Genomic DNA, 22,782 nt, shown 5'->3' with positions numbered 1-22,782 from the left:
CTTTGATATAATGAGAAGGTGAAAATCCGGAAACCTATTTATTTGAAATTGATTGTGTCGTGTCTTCTGTTTTGGCAAGTGTGGCAAATACGGAAAGAAGTTACTAGAAAATTCTACAAACTTGGAAGAAAAAATTGACAGACAGTAGGAGCTGATTTTAAAATCACCAAACAGTATATCTGCCAGGTATTTCGGTGTCTAGTTTTGTTTGCATACACGAAATGTAACAAAAAATTGAAGAAAATTCTGGAGACATTAAAAACCAGTAGAAGGAATTCTGAAATGTGCTAATTTAAACTCATCGTGTGAAAATGAAGTAGATCAGGCAGACATTTTGATGTCTAGTGGTGTGACAAAATCCGGAATGTGCATGAAGTCGTCGAAATTCGACGGGAAAACAACATGGTCTCTGTTAGAAAAACCTAATGCTATAACTTTGGCTTTGTGCGGTCGTGTGACGGAAATCATTGCGATGGCGGTCGTTATCTCTGGCAGAACTAGGCAGCTGGTGAAACCGCTAGCATATCCACCACCAGCACACCATTCGGAAATTGAGAAACTGCTACTTCTTGCATATGCAAGAAGAAGAAATTTTATGGAGCGGTGAAACCAGGCAAGCATTTAATTTTGGCCGCCCTAATGCGGATCCGAATGACGACCAGAAACACATCGATGATAGAAGAATAGCATACAGAATAGTATACATAAGGTGTCGTTGCGGCAAGGTGGTGCCGCCCGTCGCGACGCCGTCGGAAAGCTAAACAGGATCAATAGTGTTTTCATGGATGCATTGGTCAATAGAAAAAAGTGTGCTTTGTTGCTGGATACATTCGCGACCAAGACAATTACTAGGCGCACACAAGAAAATTATACAGACCACGGAGAAGCAAATGTTTTCCCGGTTATCGGGAACACTTCATTTGAACATCGGTATATATATACATATATATATATATATATATATATATATATATATATATATATATATATATATATATATATATATATAAACCGTTTCTAATGGTAGTACTTCCGCTTCTTTTTGGGCTCTGAGGGTTTTACAGCAACTTAGTGAGGATGAAAAACATGCGCTGCCAAAGTTCTAATGACAGACAAGTTAGTTGACGATTTAGTTACAGGCTCTAGCTGGGCAACTGATGCTATATCTCTCCAAAAGGAGTCATCACTCGTATTGAATGCCGGAAGCTTTAAATTACACAAATGGGCTAGCAATAGTAAAAAAGTTTTATGGCGATAACATACCCCCGAAAATTGGTATTATATTTCCATGGGCCAAAAAGGTTTATACCCCTAACATTAACATTGGCCTATACATAGTGAAACTAAAAGAATCTCCTGAAAGAGGAAAAAGCTATAAAAATTATTAGTTTATTGACAACACAACCTCAAAACTTAAATTTTATTTCAGTATTGTTAAACAAATACAAAATAAAGAGAAACTATATGATGAATTTTTGTCTTACCAAGAAATCAGAAACATTAATAAAAAATGAACAATCAATATATTTTTCCAAGTTAATTAAAATTAATACAAAATTATGGAAGCAATTTGCAAAAATTAAGTTTATTTTTGGACAAAAATACATTATTAAAGATAAGAAATTTCCAATTTTGTTGGATCGTGAAAATAGATTGACTTATCTAATTATACAATATTTTCACTTAAAATACTTACATGCTGGTTTATGAACCTTACATTGTTTGCTAAGTCAACAATAATGGATTATTTTCGCTAGAAGACAAATACGTCACGGTTTGTAGAAATGTATGCCATGCGTTAGATTTCCACCTAAGTCAGTAGGAGCTCTTCTTACATATACATACATATACTTGTTTGGGTGTAAGCTGTCCATATTGAAATAGTGAGTGATTTGACTGCTGACGCGTGTCACGTAGAAACTATGTAACTGATATGTACTAATGGACAATGGTACTAATTTCGTCTCCGCAAACCTACAGTTATTACGAATAGATTCGACAGCCCAAATTTAGGTGGTGTTTGGGAATCTGGTTTTCAAAACCATCTTTTTAGAACCATTGGCTGGCTAATTCTAACTTATGAAGAGCTACTTACGGTTACTTGTCAAATCAAGGCAGTTTTAATCACACGCCTTTTAACTGAAGATCCATCGGATCTTAATGATACTGCCGCCCTGGCCCCTGGTCATTTTTTATCTTTAGAACCGTTAACTGCACTACCTATGTTGATTGAAAGGATTTCTGGACATACTCTCTAACCGAGAAACAAGCGTGTCGCCTAGTTATCATTAAAAATGCTTTCCGGCAATCACTGCAGTAGCAACTGGGACAAATCGTTGAGGTTTTCCCTGGCAGAGAAGGAGTAAATAGAGTAGCGACTGTTAAAACAAAGGATTCGGTGTTAAGGAGGTCGATCACAAAATTATGTCCTCTGCCGTTTGATGATTTAGAAAATGCAATGCACATTTTCGGAGTATGTAAAATTTTCATAGACTGCTTTTATTGTTTGTTTAGTTGTTTTGGGTTATTTACTTTATTACACTACTAGTCGTTTAGCGTCTCCATTTTATATTATTTTCTTTCCATATGTATACAAATATAATAAAATAGAATGTGAAGACTCCACCAGGCCTGCGCAAGCAATTGTGTGGAGGAGAAAAGGAACTGTTTTTGGTGTGTGAACGAGGGCTCTAGGGCGCACGGTTGTACGGTTCGGTACCGACCATAATTTTCCTCAAAAACCCTTAAAAAACCACGTTAGTTAAAATTCGCGCATGCAACGCAAGAACTGTGAATAGGAATTAAATTTCTTTCAAAGCGGTAAGTCCCTCTCCATGAGACTATATCACTGTTACGCAATTAATTTGAACCAACTCATCCAAAACACCAGCTATCGGGGTGAAACATATATTTTGTTTGAAATAGGTGGCAACCAATTTTGTGTTGAAATTTGTTATCTGCCTTATATTGACGAAGTATTTTTTTAACAAAATTGACTAATTTAATTCATGCATTTCGTAAAACCTTTTTGGCCCCGTTAAATTCCGGAGTTCCAAAGAGACGGTCAGGCTGACTGATTCTCTTGGTCTCTAGCAGGGAAAATATCGGAGAGGCGGCAACGTGTTCCCGCATCAACGTACATCGTCTGCCGGGAATGTTCCGGCGGCCCGTTGCGTCACAACGTCGCACTGCACGGATTGCATCCAATCACGGGTGGGCCGCGTCTCGGGCGCCGAGGCGAGGTGCGCGCGTCTGCGCACCGCGACGCCCCCCGACGGCGGCGGAAGCGCCCGAGAGCGCGCCGCGACCGTTCGGCCCCGTCTCCGCCAGTACCGTGTTGATATCGGAGCGTAGCACGCGATAACGGACGAGACTGAGACCGGTCTGTGTATTATTTACCTTTAGTGTAGTAGTAGTGCATTCAGTCGCATCGAACGAGTGTTATGGAGGGCCAAAATCAAGACCTGGTGCCCGGCAGCAGTCCCGCGGAGGTGCCCAACGATCCCGGGTGAGTTTTCAACCGCCCCCGCGGAAGGGGGGGGGGCGATCACCGCGCACGTGTTCGTCACCCTTACGCTAAGCGTCTCACTGTTGTTTCAGGAAAATGTTTATCGGGGGACTGAGTTGGCAGACGAGTCCAGGTAAGATTGTCGATTCTTGTGGAGAGTGTAGTGCAGTGCCGGTTCTCGAATTGTGTCCCTCGCCCTACCCTGCTATTTTTTACCCATTCTTTTAGCCTCCTTATCCATTGCATAACGTGCGTTTAGGACGTAATTGCAGCGCGTGCCCATTATTTGTTTACCACGCCGATTATCATTGAAAAGCACGTGTTTCGCGTCATCCCCTCTCCCACCTACTCCCTCTTCCCCGTCATCTCACGCGTTGCCCCGTGGTTGACGTTGACGATAAAACGATCTCGGGAAGCGAAATAAGGTGGCGCGCGCGGTTTTATGCCGGCGGCGTCGACATTTAAAATTTTGAAGTTTGCCGCAGCGGACCTGCGCGCTACCGCGCCTCAGGGGCGGCCTTTTGATCGGACCGGCGCCCCGCAGATGGCGCCACGGGTACCCGGAACGGATTTTTCGTTTCCTGTTCGATACGTTGCTGGCCCACTTTAGGACGTTCTTTCAGACCGGCGTTGCCAATTCGGTTTCGCGCGTCGCGTCTAGGCTAGCGCTAGTTTCTTTAGCATATCTTACCACCGATACGATCCTTTCAAATTTTCTGACCTTACAATTTCAAATAGCCACTGAAAATTTGTCTCCCAACTTGGCAACCGCGCAGCGGATCAGCTGTTATGAACAGTTTTCGTTTATTTAAATTGTTCGCCCTTTAAACCCGCCTTAGGACAGAATTATATGCGAAAAATTAGTGTTGCTTTTAAACCATTTGAAAACGCCCTTTGCTGCGCATGACTTGAAACTTCGGATCTCCCAGTACCAGATGTCTTGTCCCTTTCAAAACGATTACTATAAATGACGCACATTTACCTTCTTCGCAAGGCTGTTGATAACATCTTATTTGAAAAATGCATTGTAAAGTTTTTTGGATACCATTAATTTAATAACAAAAATTGCATTGCATGGATTGAATTTCTGATAGCGAGGATAGATTTAGTCGTCATCACTAACACAAATCCAATAAATAAAGTCGCATACGATGAAATTACACCATACTCGGAGATCAATTAAACTTACGGTACATTTGAGATCATTGGAAAAGTATAGTTAGGGTAATTATTATGTCCTGTAATAAATAGTTTGTGATTTAAAAAAAAAGCATTCAAGCATTCAGTGTTTTATATACAATATTGTGCATTATTTTGAAATATTCAAAATTATAATTTCATTTGTTCCTAGTGTGATCAAAGTATCAAAACAATGTATTCTTTGCAGTATTACATTATGACAAGTTTGTTATTTGATATCTTGCCGGTATGCGTAAAAATCTAAAGTTCAAGTTTTAAGCTAAGGTTTTAAGTTATGATTTTTACCCGGTTTTTATCCTTTGCGTCATGCGTGTTGAGAAGGACACTATAAGAAAGCTCCGACTTTGTTTGGATGATTATATGCAAGTTGGTCTATAAATAAACTTTTGATAATAACTTGTAACTCGAAAAGTAACTAGCCTGGAGTATTTTTCGAAGAGTGGCGCTGCAGAGTAAGGATAGTATATAGAACCTACTTTACAATTTCGACTTCCGTGTAAACTATGACTCGCCACCTGTCGATCGGAAGAATTTCCCATTAACTTCAACAAAAATCCCACGTATAAGTCGTATATTTACAATCCTGGCGGTATATCGTATAAAACATATTTAGAGGCTTTATCGTTTATGCCATAAATTTAACGTTATATACACCTTGCGATAAAATTCCTTATCGCATCCCTCAAACATAAGAAATATACTCAACCGCATTTTATCTCTCGAAAAACCATAAATTCCCGGTTAGCGTTCGCTGTCGTTATCGGGCATCTGCGGAGACGTGTTCACCCACTTTTTTTAACACCTAAATCGATAAATGATTTTCTTTTGACATAGTTTTGGGGATCTGGTTGTCATAAAACGTTTACTCCATTCTACGTGGTAGCGTTATTAATTAATCTACAGAGGTGTATTCTGCATGTACATTCTGGTCGATCCTATACATACGGTGTAATTAGTTTAATTGGTTGACGTGCATCGAAATCAGAGAAAAAAAACGCACAACTACATAAAATTATGGGAAAGATATATTCTATGGTTACATGTTTATGTGGACTTTAGTCGTATAGCCAATACACATTATAATTATCCTTCTAATTAAACATTGCCAGTAAGTATCGGGTTTTTTTACGGAGTCATTCAACGTTCACAGTTTTTGTATCATTTTTAAGCCTGTGATACTGAGGTCCAGTTTGACGTTGCTGACAGAGTTGCGATCTCCTTAACTCATTTCGGATCTAAATGATGCCTTGCGAGTTATGATTTTTTTTTGTTTATTTTAGTTTTCGTTATAATTTACGTCAGCCGCCATAAAAAAGAGCCAACAAAAAATTATGAAATTGTTTGTTGTCAATTCAACCTCCGATCCCCTCAATAGATAATAGACAAATGTTTTTACAAAGTGTAACATAATGTCATTTGTAAGAATTTACACAATCTTAGTAAATATTTGCATAAAAATATAACAAACAATTTAATTTTGACAAACATAAAAAAAATGAATAAATAGGTAGGTATTGCAGGGCAAGAGGTTCGTTGTAATTTCAGTGGCCATCCTTAGTATTCTATAGTATAGACGGAATTCTTTACTAAATTATTTTTAGTACACTTCTTCGTATTTTTTTATCATATTTTTTAAATCATATTGAACGTATCTGGATTCGGGGTAATCTGTATTATTGGTAGTTAGTATTAGTATTATTTTTTATAGGCATAATTAAAATTAAAATAAATAGAGATGGGAACGTTATTAAGTTTATTTTAGCAAATCATGATGAGTATGTATATGGTTTAAACAGAATAGTTCTCACTATTCTTTTTTGCGCCCTGAAACGCTCACCAGCCCTCGCACGGTTATCACAGCACAGGCATACGGCATACGGCAGGCGTGCTGGACTATATACATAATAGCAATACAACAAAAGCTGAGTACCCATTGTATAACTTAAAACGTCAACTGACAGTTTTATTAAGTAATTTAACACCCTTATTTAAATCTGTCACGCTAAAAAGCATCATTCCAGTTTTCGATTCATTTAAAGCAAGTGCATTTTCGCTGCAAAAAGTCCTCAAATGCAGCTACGTAATGGCTACGAAACTCCCGCATACTACTGTCAAAGGAAATTATAAATAGAAGTGGTCCGAATATGCTTCCTTGAGGCATGCCACTGATAACTAGAGCATAATTCGAACCCACCGAAATATCGTTACTTTGCAAAGTCGTTTTCTGTTCTTCCACTCATCTCGCGCTTATCAAGTTTGTCGGGCAGTCATTCTTTACCTACGACGTCAGTAGCTCTCTTCAAATCAGAAAGATAAACAAGAACTTCTTATTCTCTTCTAAACCAGATAAAACATGTTTCTTCAAAAAAGAATTGTTATAGAATCTTTTAAGTTTAGCTAGTTACCCCAGCAGAAATGTATAAGGTGTGAGATTTAGTTTTATTTTAGAACTGATTCCGGATTATTCTAGGGCTATTGTCACATGCGCAATATTAATTTCATGTGATTAAGTTTCCAAGGCGCAGGTGCGAATCACCCGCGAATGGTTCTAAAATAAAGTTTAAACAAACCTAAGTTCTTAACAGGAGCTTATGTTTATCTGTATCTATCAATTAATTTTGCTGATAGAAGTATGGTCTATTATAAATAGTGAAATAAATTGCATAATCGCATCTCAAAACAATTTTCATCGATGGGCTTTTGAAGCGACAGTTCAGATAAACTAGACTAGTATCAGATCACCACAGCAGTACAGGCTTGATTTTCTTACTAGGGTTCCTAAAAAATTGAGTTTCTATTTTTAAACAAATTACTAGAGCAAAATATGCCTTAAAATAAAGGTTTATTCTACGTTTTCTCTAATCTAACATTTATAACAACCGAAAATTGACACTGAAAGAACTGGTGGGATGGAAGTTGAAGCAAGTTAATCTAATTTGAACCCGAAATTAAGTGTAAATATCTTACCAATTTGGACAGTTCCTAATACATATATAATATCTGAATTGTAAATAAAATCGGCTACAAAGGTCAGTCTCGAGGTCACTGCTATGCATAATTAATTGTAGGCCAGGACCAGTGGGAGATAATAGCGTAATGAGAATAAAATATGGTTGCGGTCTAAGTATGGCATAGTGAAACCACTAAATATAATAGTTTTATTCCAACTGCAGTCGAAATCGGCTGGAACTGTCAATTCCTGTCACTCAACTAATTTTTTGAGTATCTATAGTAATTCCACACGTTGTAAGATTCTGTACCATTTGTACTGGGAGCCGGCCTTCAAAATTGGAAAATTTTACTCAAATAATAATGTTTGAAAAATGTTTTCATGTTCATATTACTTAATTCTAATATTTTTATAAGTTAAAACAACATGGACCAAAAAAGGAATACGTTATAGTTAATAATTAGACATCCCGTCATTGCCCGATTTGCTTAGTACCTAGGTACCCAAATTATAAAGTTTTAAATATTTACGGGTCAGTAGAAATCTGGATTCCGGTCGAATTGGGGTTAGTATAAGTTTTTATGCTCTTTTCGATTTTGGATTGTATAGTGAAGAGAAATATCAAAATGTAATGTCCGAATTTCAAATTGTTCTCTGATAATTACCGAGGTACTTATCAGTATACTTTTATTCTGATTTATATTATATAAATGGGAATTAGTTTAGATATCATCAACTACTTATCAGTTACTGGTAATGGGGGAGTAAAATATTCAAGGATATGCGAGAAATGCGTATGCGGTCGTCTCAATAGAGAAGAGCCCAGTGACGTGAGATGCGCAGAAGTGGCGTGGATCAAATCGTTCCGGTTGTTGTGCTTATATATAGTTCATTTTTGTAGAATATTATTTTCGTTTTGGTTACAGTTTCTTCGTTAAGGTAAAGCATTTTAATGAAATAATATTATTTGCGCCAAACCGGTACAATTTTAGTATAATAAATTTAATAAGCCAGATAATTTACATGACTGCCATATTTGCTAAATTTTCTATCACAAAGATGTAATTATTGGCATTAGTATACACGTTTTGCTTAAAACTAGGAAGTAAATATAATATGTTTTTTAAAACATAAGCTGGAACTAGTGCTTGAAGTACTTTGTAAATTTGTCACAGTTTTTTTTCATTAAATTTAAGTACCTATTCTACTTACTGATGTCCAAAAGCAGTGTGTTTTATATATGAAGTGAGTAAACATATGTTTTCTTTTTTGATTATAATTTTTTTTTAAACAAAATTTAAAATTGAGATTTTTTTTTCAAATATGCTTTGCAGTCGTAGGAAAAATAGTGCACAAACTCAAAGAATTTAAGCACACAGCTTACGCCTAGTTTGAAAAAATTTCATTTCTTGTTGTTATGTAATGTACCTTTAATATAATTGCCCCGAAAGTTTAAGACAAAGTCAAAAGATAGCCGGTTTTTTTTCATATAAAATATTTCTTTGCCAAATATTTTTAACTGTTTGTTTTTTTTAATTATTATTTGTCTTTCATTGCGAAAGTTTAACTGGATTCGCAGGCTTCCAAGACTTTGCCTTTGAAATTTGCTTGCGGGTCTTGATACATAAACTACTATTTTTGACTACTTCAGCTTCATAATTGTTTGTAGTATTTGTTTTTCAGAATGTGTTCTATTTATTTTTTACCTAACTTATTTTCCCATTTGATTAAATAATTTAATATCTTTCCTGTTTTTGGTCTGTGATATACTGCCCTGCTAAGCTCGAAAACCTCATTCGACTTTCGGAAAGTTTGGGAGATATTGACTATTTGTTTTATTTGTTTAAAGAAAAATCTTGGTTATTGAGCAAATGGGTAATCGGTAAAATAGGATGTTTAGCTTTGTATTGGGTTAAGTTCATTCGCATTATTCGCATCATTAACAAATTCAAAAGAACAATACGTAAATTATTAGCTATACGCCTTTACCTAAAATTTTGAGTTATAACTAACTAAAGCTTAACACAATGTACAAGAATAATAAAAATTATGGGTATTAAAAATCTGGTGAAAGCGCCAGGCATTGAACGATAAAATACAGGTAATTGGAATAAGGGCCGCCACTATTTCACCTACACAATAAAGATCGCAATAATGGGAGAAGAGGATAGGAAGCAATTTTACTAACCACAACATGGGGTGTGGCGTGAAAACTGTTGAATTTTTTTTTGCATTTGCATTTGATAAATGGCAAGCGCATTTTAATATTATGTAGAATTTTGGCTTTTTCGCGACACCATGAGGGGGCGATGTTACTTAGATCCTTTACCACGATTGTTACAAAGAAAATCTTTTAATACAAATAATGCGCATAAAAAAACTGGTTTATTAGTCGGAACGGAATATACGCAACCCGCGCATTAACACCGTGGTTTCAAACAAATAGTTTCAAGTCTTTTAACTCACGTTTTCCGTTTTATTTCATAATGTGTCGTAAAAATACGACATTTCAAAATGCAAAATGCACAATATAAACACGTTTTTAACAGTTTATAACGCTGGTGATAAATTTTATTGACCGTAACTTTGATTAGCCGCTTTCGAACATTTATACATCACTTCGGGTAAAATGTCGTGTGTTGTCTTAAATTCGTTACCAAAATGGAGGTTATTTTTCAACGGTATTAGTCAAAAAGATTTTTTTCTTATACTTACGAAGCGACGCACTAAAGAAATATTATGTCGTCGTTGTGTCGTTCAAAAGGAGATCAAGAGACACAGTTAGTTGACGTCAGTTTGTTGGTGTTTGCGATATCGTTACCAGGACAAACTAATTACGAGAAAATAATATTTACAGATGCACATCGCCTCAAAAAAAAGACCACCCACAAAATACCATCAAATTTTTGAAGAAAAATGACATAAAATGGTATGACATCAGCCAGTCCGTTCGAACAATGAAGACATATATTTACATTTGTTCTGAATATTCGTTGTTCGATGCATGCTAAAAAACTGACAAGTGTGTGCAGTTAAACTGTGATACTTGGATTGTGGGTGTTCATTTAAATACATACATGAGGCACATCAACTTTTACCGTCCTTATATTTTATTTTATTTTATTAATTTAATCACGTAAGAACTTGCATAAAATCTTTGACATTATATCTAGGGTCCAGAATTGTATTATTGTAGGATTGCAAACATTCTTCACCTGGTTTATTCTTTTTCCCCTTAAGACCGAGAAACATGTAAAGCTTAACTTTGTGTACAGGAACACAACAGAATACAAACTATTAAAAGTATAATATCGCGACGCCTACAAAGAAAAATTATAAGGTACACATTGCTCAACATCTATGCCAACAGTAATTATAATCTTGGCGTAATAATAAACAAAACCGCAAGTGTTAATGTGTGCGGCCCAGTTGCGAGGTAAAAATTTCATAGAAAAATCGCTCGGTTTATGCTGTTTGACTACCGGCATTGTGTTTGCACAACAATGGAAAGATTGCTGTGGTTTACGTTAGAAACCAGCAAAGGAAAATAAGTGTATGTTTTGCCCGATTGCAAGGTGTACCTAAATACTGTAAATATATTTAACAACTATATGCATTTAAGAAAAAGCAGTTAAACGGAACTTAATTTTCTTGATTTTTGAAAATTGGAATTCAATTGCAACTTGGTTTTCATTTACTAATTAATGAATTTATCCCATTTAGTCGCTTTTCTCAGTTCTAAAGTTTCTTCAGAATTGTTGGGATCATCCCAAGATTCAAAGTAGAGAATTTTTTGTTCAGAACTGGTTGTGTATAAATCGGTACATATTTTACATTGGATATATATTCTTAAGTTTTTAAAGTTTTCTCGGTTTTTAAAAAAATTCGATCATTTGAGTTTATGATGATAGGCTAAATGGAGTCTGTGTTAATTTGCCATTAACCCATCGAAACGAAATAATTTTCTATGTATTAAACAAAAACTTTTTTTGCCTTCTGCTCTAAATTACCCAATTATGCAGTATGCACTCAGTCGGTTATTTGTATGTATAGTATGCAACACATTCGTAATTTCAACAACTTCTTCATAATATTTAGCTATAGCCTAGCACAGTTCGGAATCAAATATCTGAAAGTTTCGTCCATCGTCAACAAATTACGTACCTGTGATTCGTTTATAACAACAAATCCCCAATATTTTAGTATACCTATGTCGAAAGTGCATACCATAACTATGTATAGTGTAGTCAACATTTTTTTTATAGCGCTTCATAAGTTCCTGTATTATCGGCGTTGGTTATGTCCAATAGCTATTTGATTTTTGTGTATACAGTCTCTATGCCTTAAAGCTTACACGCCTTTCAGAGCATAAAATTCCTTTGCTTTTGCAATTTATGTACACGCAATAGCTTATTGCTTAATTTTTTATAACTCTTACATACACTATTATACCTATTTGAATATTTTAATGTTCCTTGTAGTTGTAGTGCAGTTATTGTGTAACTATACACGTAATATTTTATTAATGAATAGGATGAACTATATTATCCCTGAACAACTACAACCACCTTTGTACTACGCCGCTCTCTGTATGAAGTAACATTTACGAATTATGTCGGTTGGGTTAGGCGTCACTACGTGTTAGACGAATATGTGACATAAAAGTTTATGGTCTGTTCATAGATATAAGAAAGTGACTAATTGCTATTGAATAGGATCATCCAAGGGTGGTCATGAACATACAATGCAACAAGGTGATTTCCTAAAGTTTCGGACTTTAAATTAAGGTAAAATTGTTGTCCGTAATAGAAAATAATTTTTTACCTACCTTTGTTTAACATTTTTTGGTTTGGTATACTACTTAGTTTAAGTTTATTAGAATTCATTCTTATTTCGTGTGTAATACAGCGTGTGTTGAATCGTGTGCGAATTATGCAAAATATGTGCGAGCCTAGTGTATCTCAGGAGATGCTCCCGCCCCAATGTAGAAAACACTATTCTATTGGGACTAAGGAAGTTATGAACAATGTTTATTTGACTCTCATTGAACGTGGTGCCAGCAAGCAGGCATCTTTTGAAGAAACGGCCACATTGACGAAAATTCGAACATCACTGAAATGTGCCATACGTCGTAACAATGTTTTTCCCCGTGTTAACTCCAATGTCCTCAAACTTATAGAAACCGAAGTTTTTAACATCCCTCCACAAAATTGGAAAGTAGAACAAGAGGCGATGATAGCGATAGTGATACCCATATATTATGTGAATATTTTTAAGTAATTTAAGTAGGTAATAAAAATAAATTTTAATTTTATTTTAGATTTAAACATAAATACATACATAAATAAATAAATATTGTTTAGCATCTTTCCTAACAAAACCCCAAATAATTAAATTCTAAGCAAAGTACGGACCTGTTCGGCCATATTTCATTCTTAGCTTGCCCGGGTCTTTCCTTAATTCGTATCAGTTAGTTACTTTCTTATATCTATTAACAGACTTTACCTGAAAATACTTTCGTTAGCTTTGATTAGAGTAGAATTAGCGTTTTCATTATCGAGTGTTTTAAGGTTCCTGTCAAATGTTACTACGTATAAATCGGTGTTTTTAAAACCTAGACGCGGTTGACTAAGTCTATTAACAGTACACAAGAAAATTTAAAAAGGCGTTCTAGTGTCATAACAATTTCGCTGGATTGTTTAACCTTTTTTTTATTACGTTGTTCGTACCTTTGTTGCCAGCTTAATGAAGCGTAGATCCGTCGTTTTGAATCGCAGCCGGATTTTCCGTAATGGTCACATGGAAACGCTCAAACGTTTTGTATTTGAAAAATGTTTTCTAACGCAGTCCTGTTTGCGCGATTGACTGCAAAATATTTTTCGATGTAAATCCCAATTATTAATCATTACAAAGGAATATTCTGTATATTCGCTTCAGCAAAAATAGAATTTTCTCTGCTATTAATACAGCGGTTGACGAAAACTTGTTTACCATCGAAACAAACATGTTTTTTTTTTGTAATTTCGCAATTATTTGTTTAATCCTGCTGAAATACTTCTCGAATTTGAATGGAATGCACGGAAAAAGGTAAAAAATGGTATTCTTCTGGGGTATCGAAACAAAGTATTTTGCAAATAATATCAATGCCTTTGGTTGATTTAAACTGATTACTTTGAAGGTGTAATCTAAAATTTGTTCCTTTTTGTGTGAGACTAAAAGCTTGGTTGCTTTAGTACTAACTAAACTTTCATGGACGTTTTTTGTGTTAAATTTTGGAGCGAACATGCTAACTAAGACTTGCGCAGCAAAAACACTTCTTTTTACCTCCTTCATCCAGCTACGACCCTTTCCATATAACATTTCAACGCTTCAATATATCGTATTACGTTCGATTTACTTTTTCAACGGTGGGTATCGATTTTAGATTTTTGAATTTTTTTCGGGTTTTGTGAGATTTCTGCAACCATTTTTTTAAAATGTTTAAAGGTTACAGTTTTGGAAGTTTCAGTATCGCCAGAGCGATTTTTAACAGATTTAATTTTGATGGAAAGAAGATCACTAGAAAATGACAAACTTCGGTCATGATTAAAAGTTTATTTGTTCCAGACTAAATGCTTTAAGTTTAGATAAGCTGAAAAAAAACGAGTTGTCGAGCTTAGCTTGTTTCGTGCTGGAAGACGATATTTCACGTTTTAGCATTAAACGTCATATATTTACGCATATTTATTTTATTTTATAAATTTGCTCTTTCTGAGTCCCATGTCATATTTTTGCTCGGTAGGATATATACATTATTGCTAGTATTGTCATTTATCCACCGAAATACAATACGAAAATAATATTTTACTAATATAAGTAATATTTTACAAAGTCGGTGTGGTTTATATAAAAATTAAATTAAATTATTACTAAAAGATTTGTTTACTTGACGTGAAAAGTTTTCACGCGCAAGAGCTCCTTCGTTCTATCTGGAAAATAGGTAAATTAAATTAAAATACTAAAAGAATTCTAAATTTATCGGAGAGAATTACGAAACCCGTCGTTTCCGATCGTTCGTCTATTTATTTATTCAACAATTATCCTCTCCGGGTTGTTTACAAACGCAACTGCAAATTAAATAAACGCCGATTCGGACCGTGAAGATCCATAAAAAACGACATTAAACCTGTCAGTGAGAGGCCGTGATTGAATCCAATGCGAGAGAGGATAACAAAAAAATCCACACGTTTTGCCAGCTGGCAAAGCTGTGTCTGAATACGAACGAACCTCGGCGAGTGTTAAAGTTAACTGAGGTTTATACAGGAATCGACTTAGTGATCGAACGACCACGTCATTTTTTTTATAGCGCTCTATATCTTAAAAATGTTATTGTATTAATATGCACAGCTATGACATGAATATGTTTGTTCCATGTTAGGCATAACTTTAAATGAATTGATTTTGTATAAAATGTGATTTGGCAACACTGAATAATATTAGATTTTTCTGCAAAGCAATAGAGTTAGCGCAGAAGCGTCACTACAGCGTTATAACTTGCTTATGCGCAGTTTGGTTGCATTGGTGGCCTTCGTGCTACTGTGTTGGCTGCTGTTGTCTTCGTTGTTGCGTATTTCTAGTGTTCTAGAAAGTATAAATATGGAATAAAGACATTGCGTGAACAATCCAAATAACTTTTGTTATATCTGTGGTAGTTATTTCGTAGTAAAGCGAAGGCAAACTATATCTTCTTTTGTACCGCTTGCGTTAAATCATTAAGAAACTGGCAAAAAGGCAGGAAGAAATGTTGAAGTTTCGGTGTTCATATGGTATGGTGAGAGCCTAAGAATCACAGTGATGATTGTTATTTTTATTGTTATCGTTATATGATGTAGTGTTAAGGGTTCAACAAAAAAAATAAGAAACAAATTGTGTATTCCAATCCCAGATGTATCGATACTTACCGCCCCAAAAGATAAAACGTCATATCGTCAGAATTAGAGGCATTTTATTCCTACCCAGATGACTCAGATTTCAGAGAGCCCGAAGTATTTAACCAGAGCGAATTAAATGATTTGGTTAGAGATTTGCACCTTCCAGGCTATGCATCCGAATTGCTAGCGTCCAGGCTTCGCGACAAGTATTTACTGGCACCTGGCGTCACATCAAGCTTTTACCGGGATCGCGAAAAATAGTTATGTCAATATTTTACTCAGGAAGGACCGCTAGTGTATTGCAACAATATTTCTGACTTAGTTTCAAGATTAGGAAATGTGCCGCATATAAAAGAAAAATGGCGCCTGTTTATTGTCTCATGTAAGCGTAGTTTAAAAAAGGCGTTTTGTTGCACAATGGTAAAGCCTAGCCCTGGTAGCAAAAATGTATTAAGAGATAGCTTAGGTGACCTCAAAAAAGTTTTACTGTTTTCTCTTCATATCAAACTTGGCTTGATGAAGCAGTTTGTTAAAGCCCTAGACCAAAATGGACAGTGTTTCAAATATTTGGGCGAGCAATTTCCATCCATATCTGATGCGAAGATAAATGAAGGTATTTTTCTTGAGCCGTAGACAAGAACATTATGCATTAGACAAGGATTTTCAAAATATAATGAACAATGTCTAATCATAGGCCTGGGTTTCATGCCACTTTTTTCCTTTAATTTTTTCCAGGATATTTTTACATCATGATGTAGATCTTGTGCATCCATTGTTGTGGCAACTAAGCCTTCGACGTTCAATAGGCAGTAAGATAGGGCATTCATGAAGAAAAACATTAACTAGAAGTTTCTGGTATGGTCTGTTCATAGATATAAGAAAGTGACCAATGGCTTTTGAATGGGATTATCCAAGGCTGTTCATTAACATACAATGCAATTATTATTTATTATTTTTTTATTACGGACCACAATTTTACCTGAATTTAAATTCCGGAACTTAAGTTAATAATTTTGTTGCATTGTATGTTAATGACCACTCTTCGATAATCCCATTCGAAAGCAATTGGCCACTTTCTTATATCTATGAACAGACTATAATTGCTGCGGTATGTAGTATGGCATGGGCTTGCTGAAAACTTAAAGGAAGGTAGAGCCTCGCGACAGGTTGCAACATGTTATTAATGTAGGATTGGGCGTTCATATTTTTGTCCAAAGACCTAGAAGCGAAATGCCTCTAGAAAACGACTCGTTTCTACTCCTGATTTTCGCGAACACGTTTTGATACCATGTTAGTTGTGCCTGCCTATTCGTTAATTTCATTACGAATAGAGGACACTATGACTGTAGTTCATAAGCTCTAGTTCTTCAGTAAATCGATTTTATGGATATTTATCGACCCGTAGCATGTCTGATAGCGTTGATTTCAATTTGACACGTTCTCTAAAGCCCTTAGTGGCCTTAGAAGCCGTTCATCGGGATCACTTTTTCTTAAAGCACCAATGCCATTGCGAAGTGTGTGGCGATGACGTACACACTCTGCCCAACAGTTTCTATGTACTTTTTAAGGGATGTATTTCTCAGATACGACAGGGCAAAGAATATTAATTGCATTAATAAGAAAAAGAACGGAATATCTGGAATATCCGACAGGGAATATCGAGGGGTCTCCTCGGCCTTGGTCGCTCTCTACGAGACCTGGTAGAAATCTTGACAGGATATTGCCACGTGGAGGCTTGGATTAGAAGAGATCCAGCTCCGCACTATTCAGCCTCAAAAGCTTTCTAAACCCCCTACAAATAAGGTTCTGTACTTCGTCGTCTATACAGAAGTCTTCAAAAGGAAGAGGGAAAATGTGGGACACATGGACTGAATGCAGCGGCTTCCTTTTATTGTTAAATGATTAATCGTTATCATTAGTCGAAATATTTTATAGGGTTCGTTTTGTTGAGAAATTAAAATTTTATAATGCAAAACCATTCCATATGATTTTCTGTAGGACAATTATAGCTTTAATTTCAATTCAATACTGACCTTTTGCAAGATTTAGGATTTCGTTTTTTTCCCATGGTGCGCAAATAGTTTATATCTTCAGTTCGGTAAATAAGTTACGCGGGTATTGTGGATGTGGATGATGGATTTTCGCAATCGGTGTGTGTGTGCTATACATGATCAATAACGATTGTGTCGAGTCTTTTGTTGTTTAATCCCACCCCTTCGGTCGTATAGAAAAAACGTTTTATTGATTCGCCGACATAAATAAATCTAACGGGGGCAGGGCTATCGACTAGTCGCCAAAACTCGGCTTTAGCTGTTACCCGCGGTCGTATATTGTTTATTGTTAACAAAAAGCGAGAACACAATGTTAGAAAAAAAAAGAGACGTTCCGATACACACATGCCCTACGGACCACTAGCTTTTTGTTTTTTTTTTTTTTAATGGCCGAACAAATCGAGCAAAGCTTTGTTTAGGTCATAATTTATTTTGCTGCTGTGGGGAGACGTTTCATTCCGCAGTTTAGCGGTATGGTGTGTGAGAATTAAATCGGTTCTAAATTCTGAAATACGGTCTAATCGTATATTACACAAGTTTATAAACGACACTTTAGCGACGAATTTGTTTATGCACGAGCGGATCGAGTACCTGAAGAAGTATAGTCTTCCAATCTTCTTCACGATATTTTGCAATATGGGTTACAAATCAGGATATATCTCTTTGAATAAATAACTTCATTTTGTTTTCTCCATACCCAATCATCATTAATGTTTCAATCTTGCCGGTGTCAGTTAACTCCGGCATTTTTGTGCCATTTTTCGAAAATTCACGAACAATCAATACAGTAGTGGAACAGCTAACAACTTGTTTTTATAATAATGATAAACCGATACCTTTTGGCGTTCCTCTATTCAACTGCATAAAAATTGAATTGAGTTTAATTAGATTAATGCATTCTTTAAATTAGATAATTTTAAATAGGTTTTAAATGTAAAGAGATTAAAATTTAAATTTTGCATACGCACGTGTAGCTTGATTTGGCTTTTAACAAATTAAAGTTGCCATTTTAAAAAAAAATGCTGATGACGTCGTATCTTAAACTTGGAACACGCTGTATAAACTTTTTTACATCAAAAAGAGCGCAATTTCAAATGCCAATGCAAAAACAAACTTTTTTTGGTTAGTTCATTCCAAGTTAGAAAATCGCACTGAATTATATTCGCAAAACAAATGCATTAATAAATAAACATCTTTTTGTTGTATTTTAAAATGTAGTTATTGAGTTTAATAATGTTTAGGAGATAATTTATTTTTACAAGAATTTGCGTGTAAATTTGATCCTATTTTTTTCTTCTGCTCTGCCGGCCGAGAATCAATATTGAGTTTTCGATTAACATCGTTACCCAAATTAAATTACGGAACTAGCCATTTCTGCGGTGGCATACCTTGCCTGTTTGTCCAACGGTTAGTGACAAAGACGCCTAGAAATAGAATCGATCCTCCGAGGTGTTACCTTTGTTTTGTTTGTCTTTTTAGTTCTAGGGTAAATGTGTTCGACTTTAGAGGTTTGGTTAGAGAGAACCTTCTTTTCCGAATTCGATTAAGGTAACTGTAATGCGGTGCTAGGAGTGTGTTTTTAACTTAATTAGTGGTCTGGGTTTTCGCCTTCTTCGTAGCAGCGTAATAGAAAACACTAAATATAAGACTAAAAAAACTACCACAGTCCAGTTTTTGACGCATTGGCGGATTATGTGTTGTTATTACAGTTAGAAAACCGCACTTTTTGCAGTCCTACTTTTTCATGAAATGTGCTATCCTAGGAACAAAAATTTTGATAGTTTGCTTAGACATTGCTATAATTGACTCTGGATTCTCTTTGTATCTCACTTATTTTCAGTTAGTTTAATTAAAATTATTTTTTTGCTTTTGGCCTCCAGGTCTTTTTCGCCACCTTCCTATAGGATCAGATAAACGTCGAACGGACCCAGATGACACTCGAATTTTCAAATACTCGCGATCTTTTTGGCATCGCACAACATCTCGTAGGTATATAATAATTACAAGAGAATTGAAAAAATGGCCGCAGAATTCTCTGAATATGTCGCATGTTCAAGACACGAATCGGCGAGGAAAAGGAAGGTGATATGGAAGTGTGGAAAGGTTGGCTCGTACAAATGTTTCAATTTAGTAACTTTTCAGTTTTGCATTATGCTCGTAAAATTTAACACAAAAAATATCAATATTTGAAAAGTTTAGTTGATCGAAACTGTATTGTGGGTCTTCACTTCCAAGCAATACTTCTCACAAGCCTCTATCTTTGGTCAACTAAAATTTTGCACTCTATTTAGAAATAAGACTTAAGAGTTTAATATATTTTGGTTTTATTTTCAAAACCTCTCAAACACTTCAAGTCAAGTGGTCTTAAAATAAATTCTAAAACATTAAAAAACTAGATTAAATACAACCAGGCTACGGCTGTAATATATAGACTAATACAAGAATTTTAATATCATTTCCCAGAATTTTATAGTGTGTGCGTGTTTCATACGATCTAATAAAAACTGATGTGGATCTTGTGAATCATATTTTTTATTATAAGTTCGAAAAAGTTGGTAATGGATTTAAAGGAATCCTAACCATTAATTGAGCACCTAAACAAAATTGAGAAGACGGTTGAGGCGTACCGGAGGTTGGAGGTTACAACTTCACAGTTCCAGTTGGTGTGAGTGAGACAGTTTATCCGTTATTTTTGCAAATTCCGTTTTTTGCTACGGCAAATATTTTTCCCCGCTTCCTGCTTTTAAATACCCAATTATGCACTGAACAGGAGTGCGCAGTGTCATTTTATTAAACACTGACGCTAATGGCTTCGGGAATTTCCAGAATTTTAGTCACGATTTTGCGATCAGTGGATTTTAGCCATCGATAGTATTGTGATTGTCACTTCTGATAGTCACGGCACACATCACGCAGTGAATGTATTCATTCTATTTTACAAAAATGTATCTAATAACCTCGCTAATAACTAATTGAATTAGAAAAATATAGTACGCTTCATGTTGATAAATCTCTTCGGATATTTGTTAAATAATGTTTATCAAACGTTGTATAATATAATATTGTGGCTGTGGCAGAACTAGATGTTTGGCGAAACAGTAAAATAATTTAAAAGCTTGATTTTTTGTTCTATTTTCTATTCCAACCCTGAATGTTGTAGGTTTTTGTCCAAAAAGTCGTATTTACTTATTCATATAGACGGAGCAGGTTCTCAAGTTCTCCACAAATCACCCTTGACATATCATGGCGTATGCAACTTCGCGAAAAAAAAAACTGTAACATAAACCGACTAGAAGCGTCATTAGCCATGTCCGCCTATCTCCGAGTCGCGCGAAATAATAAAATGGAGAAAATGGCAAGCGGTACCCCAACTAACTTTCGCATGCAGCGCGGAAGCGTATTGTATTTCTCGTAATTTAATACGCGCATCTAGCGTTCTCTAGCTCGAATATTCTGAACGTTCTTCGTTTTTTTAGTTTTATTTCGCCGCAGAGCACTCTGTAAAACGTTTCGCGGGATTTTAAAGTCGAGTGCGAAATAAATGCGTCTGTTTATTTGTCAAACTGAGAATTTTATTGTTGGGTCCTCTGAAAATTGTGTTTTTTTTTCAAAATGCACAATCAACCTATAAGTAGCTGCACCTGTAAAAGAAAAACGATGGAAAAATGGCCATAGCTAAATCGAAAACTGTCGAATTCACGGATTTTTAGCACCGAAATGTTATCATTGGGTGGATTCCAAGTGTTGCCCTCAAGTGTTCGAATCGAATGAAGGTGTTGTTTGTGAAATTATTACAATTTACCACGAAAAATCCTTTTGTCCCGACGAATTTTTGGGGTAGAAAACACATTTGGTGCTTATAATTGAGAAAAAAAAATGCACCAAGAGACTAAAGTATCTTATTACTTTAGTCAAACAATATGCGTGATGTGTTCTATGTAGTCTTACCTCTCATTCTCAGAGTCGTGAAAGAGAAAAGCATTAATTAATTAAATAGCTCACTAACAAGAAAAATTAATAATGTAACACATTACTAAATAGAAGTCCAAGTTGGAAGGCGGCGAAGGGCACCTCGGTCGGTCCCGGAAGGTGGAAAGTAATCCTATTGACACAAAGTTCTCATCCGAAAAGGAAATAAACAAATGAATCACGAACAATAAGTTATTTCCTACAATTTCCTGCTTGGGCAAGGGTTACAACAGTAAATAGTGTAAACTGAGCAAAAAGGTATATAAAAGTCTCTACCTGGAGGTGAGTGCGTCAAATCTCACCTTCAAGTTTTGGCGGTGCAAAAGAATGTAACATACTATGAATTATATCTTTAAATTAAGAATATAAGTTCCGCATACAGTTCTTGAAGAGAAGAGGCCACTTATAGGAGGGCATAGCACTTAAGCTATCCAAACCTCAAGCTCCCCTGAACGCTACCCCGCAGTCTGGTATTATCCCTGTAACCAAGCCACAAGATGGAGTGGTGGCTCAGTGAACACCAGCACGTGGACAGTCCCCAGCAACCCAGCAATGTCCGTCAGGAAAGCCATCTACTCGACAGGGCAAATTCCACAACCAAACACGTACGCATGAGACAGTATACACTGCAAGACACCAACTCTAGCAAAGCTCTCTGGTATTCCAATGAAAGAAGAAACCACGCGGAAGATTAGCGGGAAACGGAACAAGGAAAAAAAAACTAAAATAAAATCGGAAAAAATTGAGGAACACGGATTAGGTGGCAAAATGCTTCCAAAACTAACTTACCTCGATTCGAAGATTTTTCTTCTTTTCTTTTCTTTTTAAAAATCCCTCGTTGAAGAAGATTCCCATTCCAAACTCTAAATAGATCCAATAAAATGGGAAATCACAAATTAGTGACCAAAAAATAAAATTACTCACACAAAAGAAAACCTGCCACCGCCCCAAGTTTAACTAGCGAGCGTACAGAATGCCTGAATGTCGGACAACCAGTTTTATTAAAAGGCTCAACGGACACAAAAAATTAGAGGGAAAACACCACTCTTGCTAATCTAGTCGACGGTACGCCACCAGAATATCAAACACCGAACTCTATATGTGGTGCTGGCCGTGTGGCCCGTGCCAAAGAATTGAGGTTGCATCAACGAGATCGAACTACCCGAACTCTATTTACTATGGCGACCGGACAGC

At 35.9% G+C, this 22,782-nt stretch overlaps 1 protein-coding gene across 2 annotated transcripts in view; it reads left to right on the top strand.

The window, feature by feature from the left end:
* The first annotated feature begins 3,204 nt into the window (after nucleotides 1-3,204).
* LOC132702933 (RNA-binding protein Musashi homolog Rbp6) overlaps nucleotides 3,205-22,782 on the top strand; it is an 838,217-nt gene continuing 818,639 nt past the window's right edge. For both annotated transcript variants that reach the window (XM_060671809.1, XM_060671808.1), the window contains exons 1-2: nucleotides 3,205-3,508; nucleotides 3,601-3,641. In XM_060671809.1, coding sequence (XP_060527792.1) covers nucleotides 3,444-3,508; nucleotides 3,601-3,641 — 106 coding nt within the window. In that variant the 5' untranslated portion in view covers nucleotides 3,205-3,443. The remainder of the gene's footprint in view (nucleotides 3,509-3,600; nucleotides 3,642-22,782) is intronic.

Source organism: Cylas formicarius, unplaced genomic scaffold, assembly GCF_029955315.1.
Source record: "Cylas formicarius isolate icCylForm1 unplaced genomic scaffold, icCylForm1.1 PGA_scaffold_6__28_contigs__length_40554024, whole genome shotgun sequence".
In the NCBI taxonomy this organism is placed as follows: Eukaryota; Metazoa; Arthropoda; class Insecta; order Coleoptera; family Brentidae; genus Cylas; species Cylas formicarius.
Note: the sequence above shows the minus strand (reverse complement) of the source record. Positions and strands in the feature narration are given on the sequence as shown.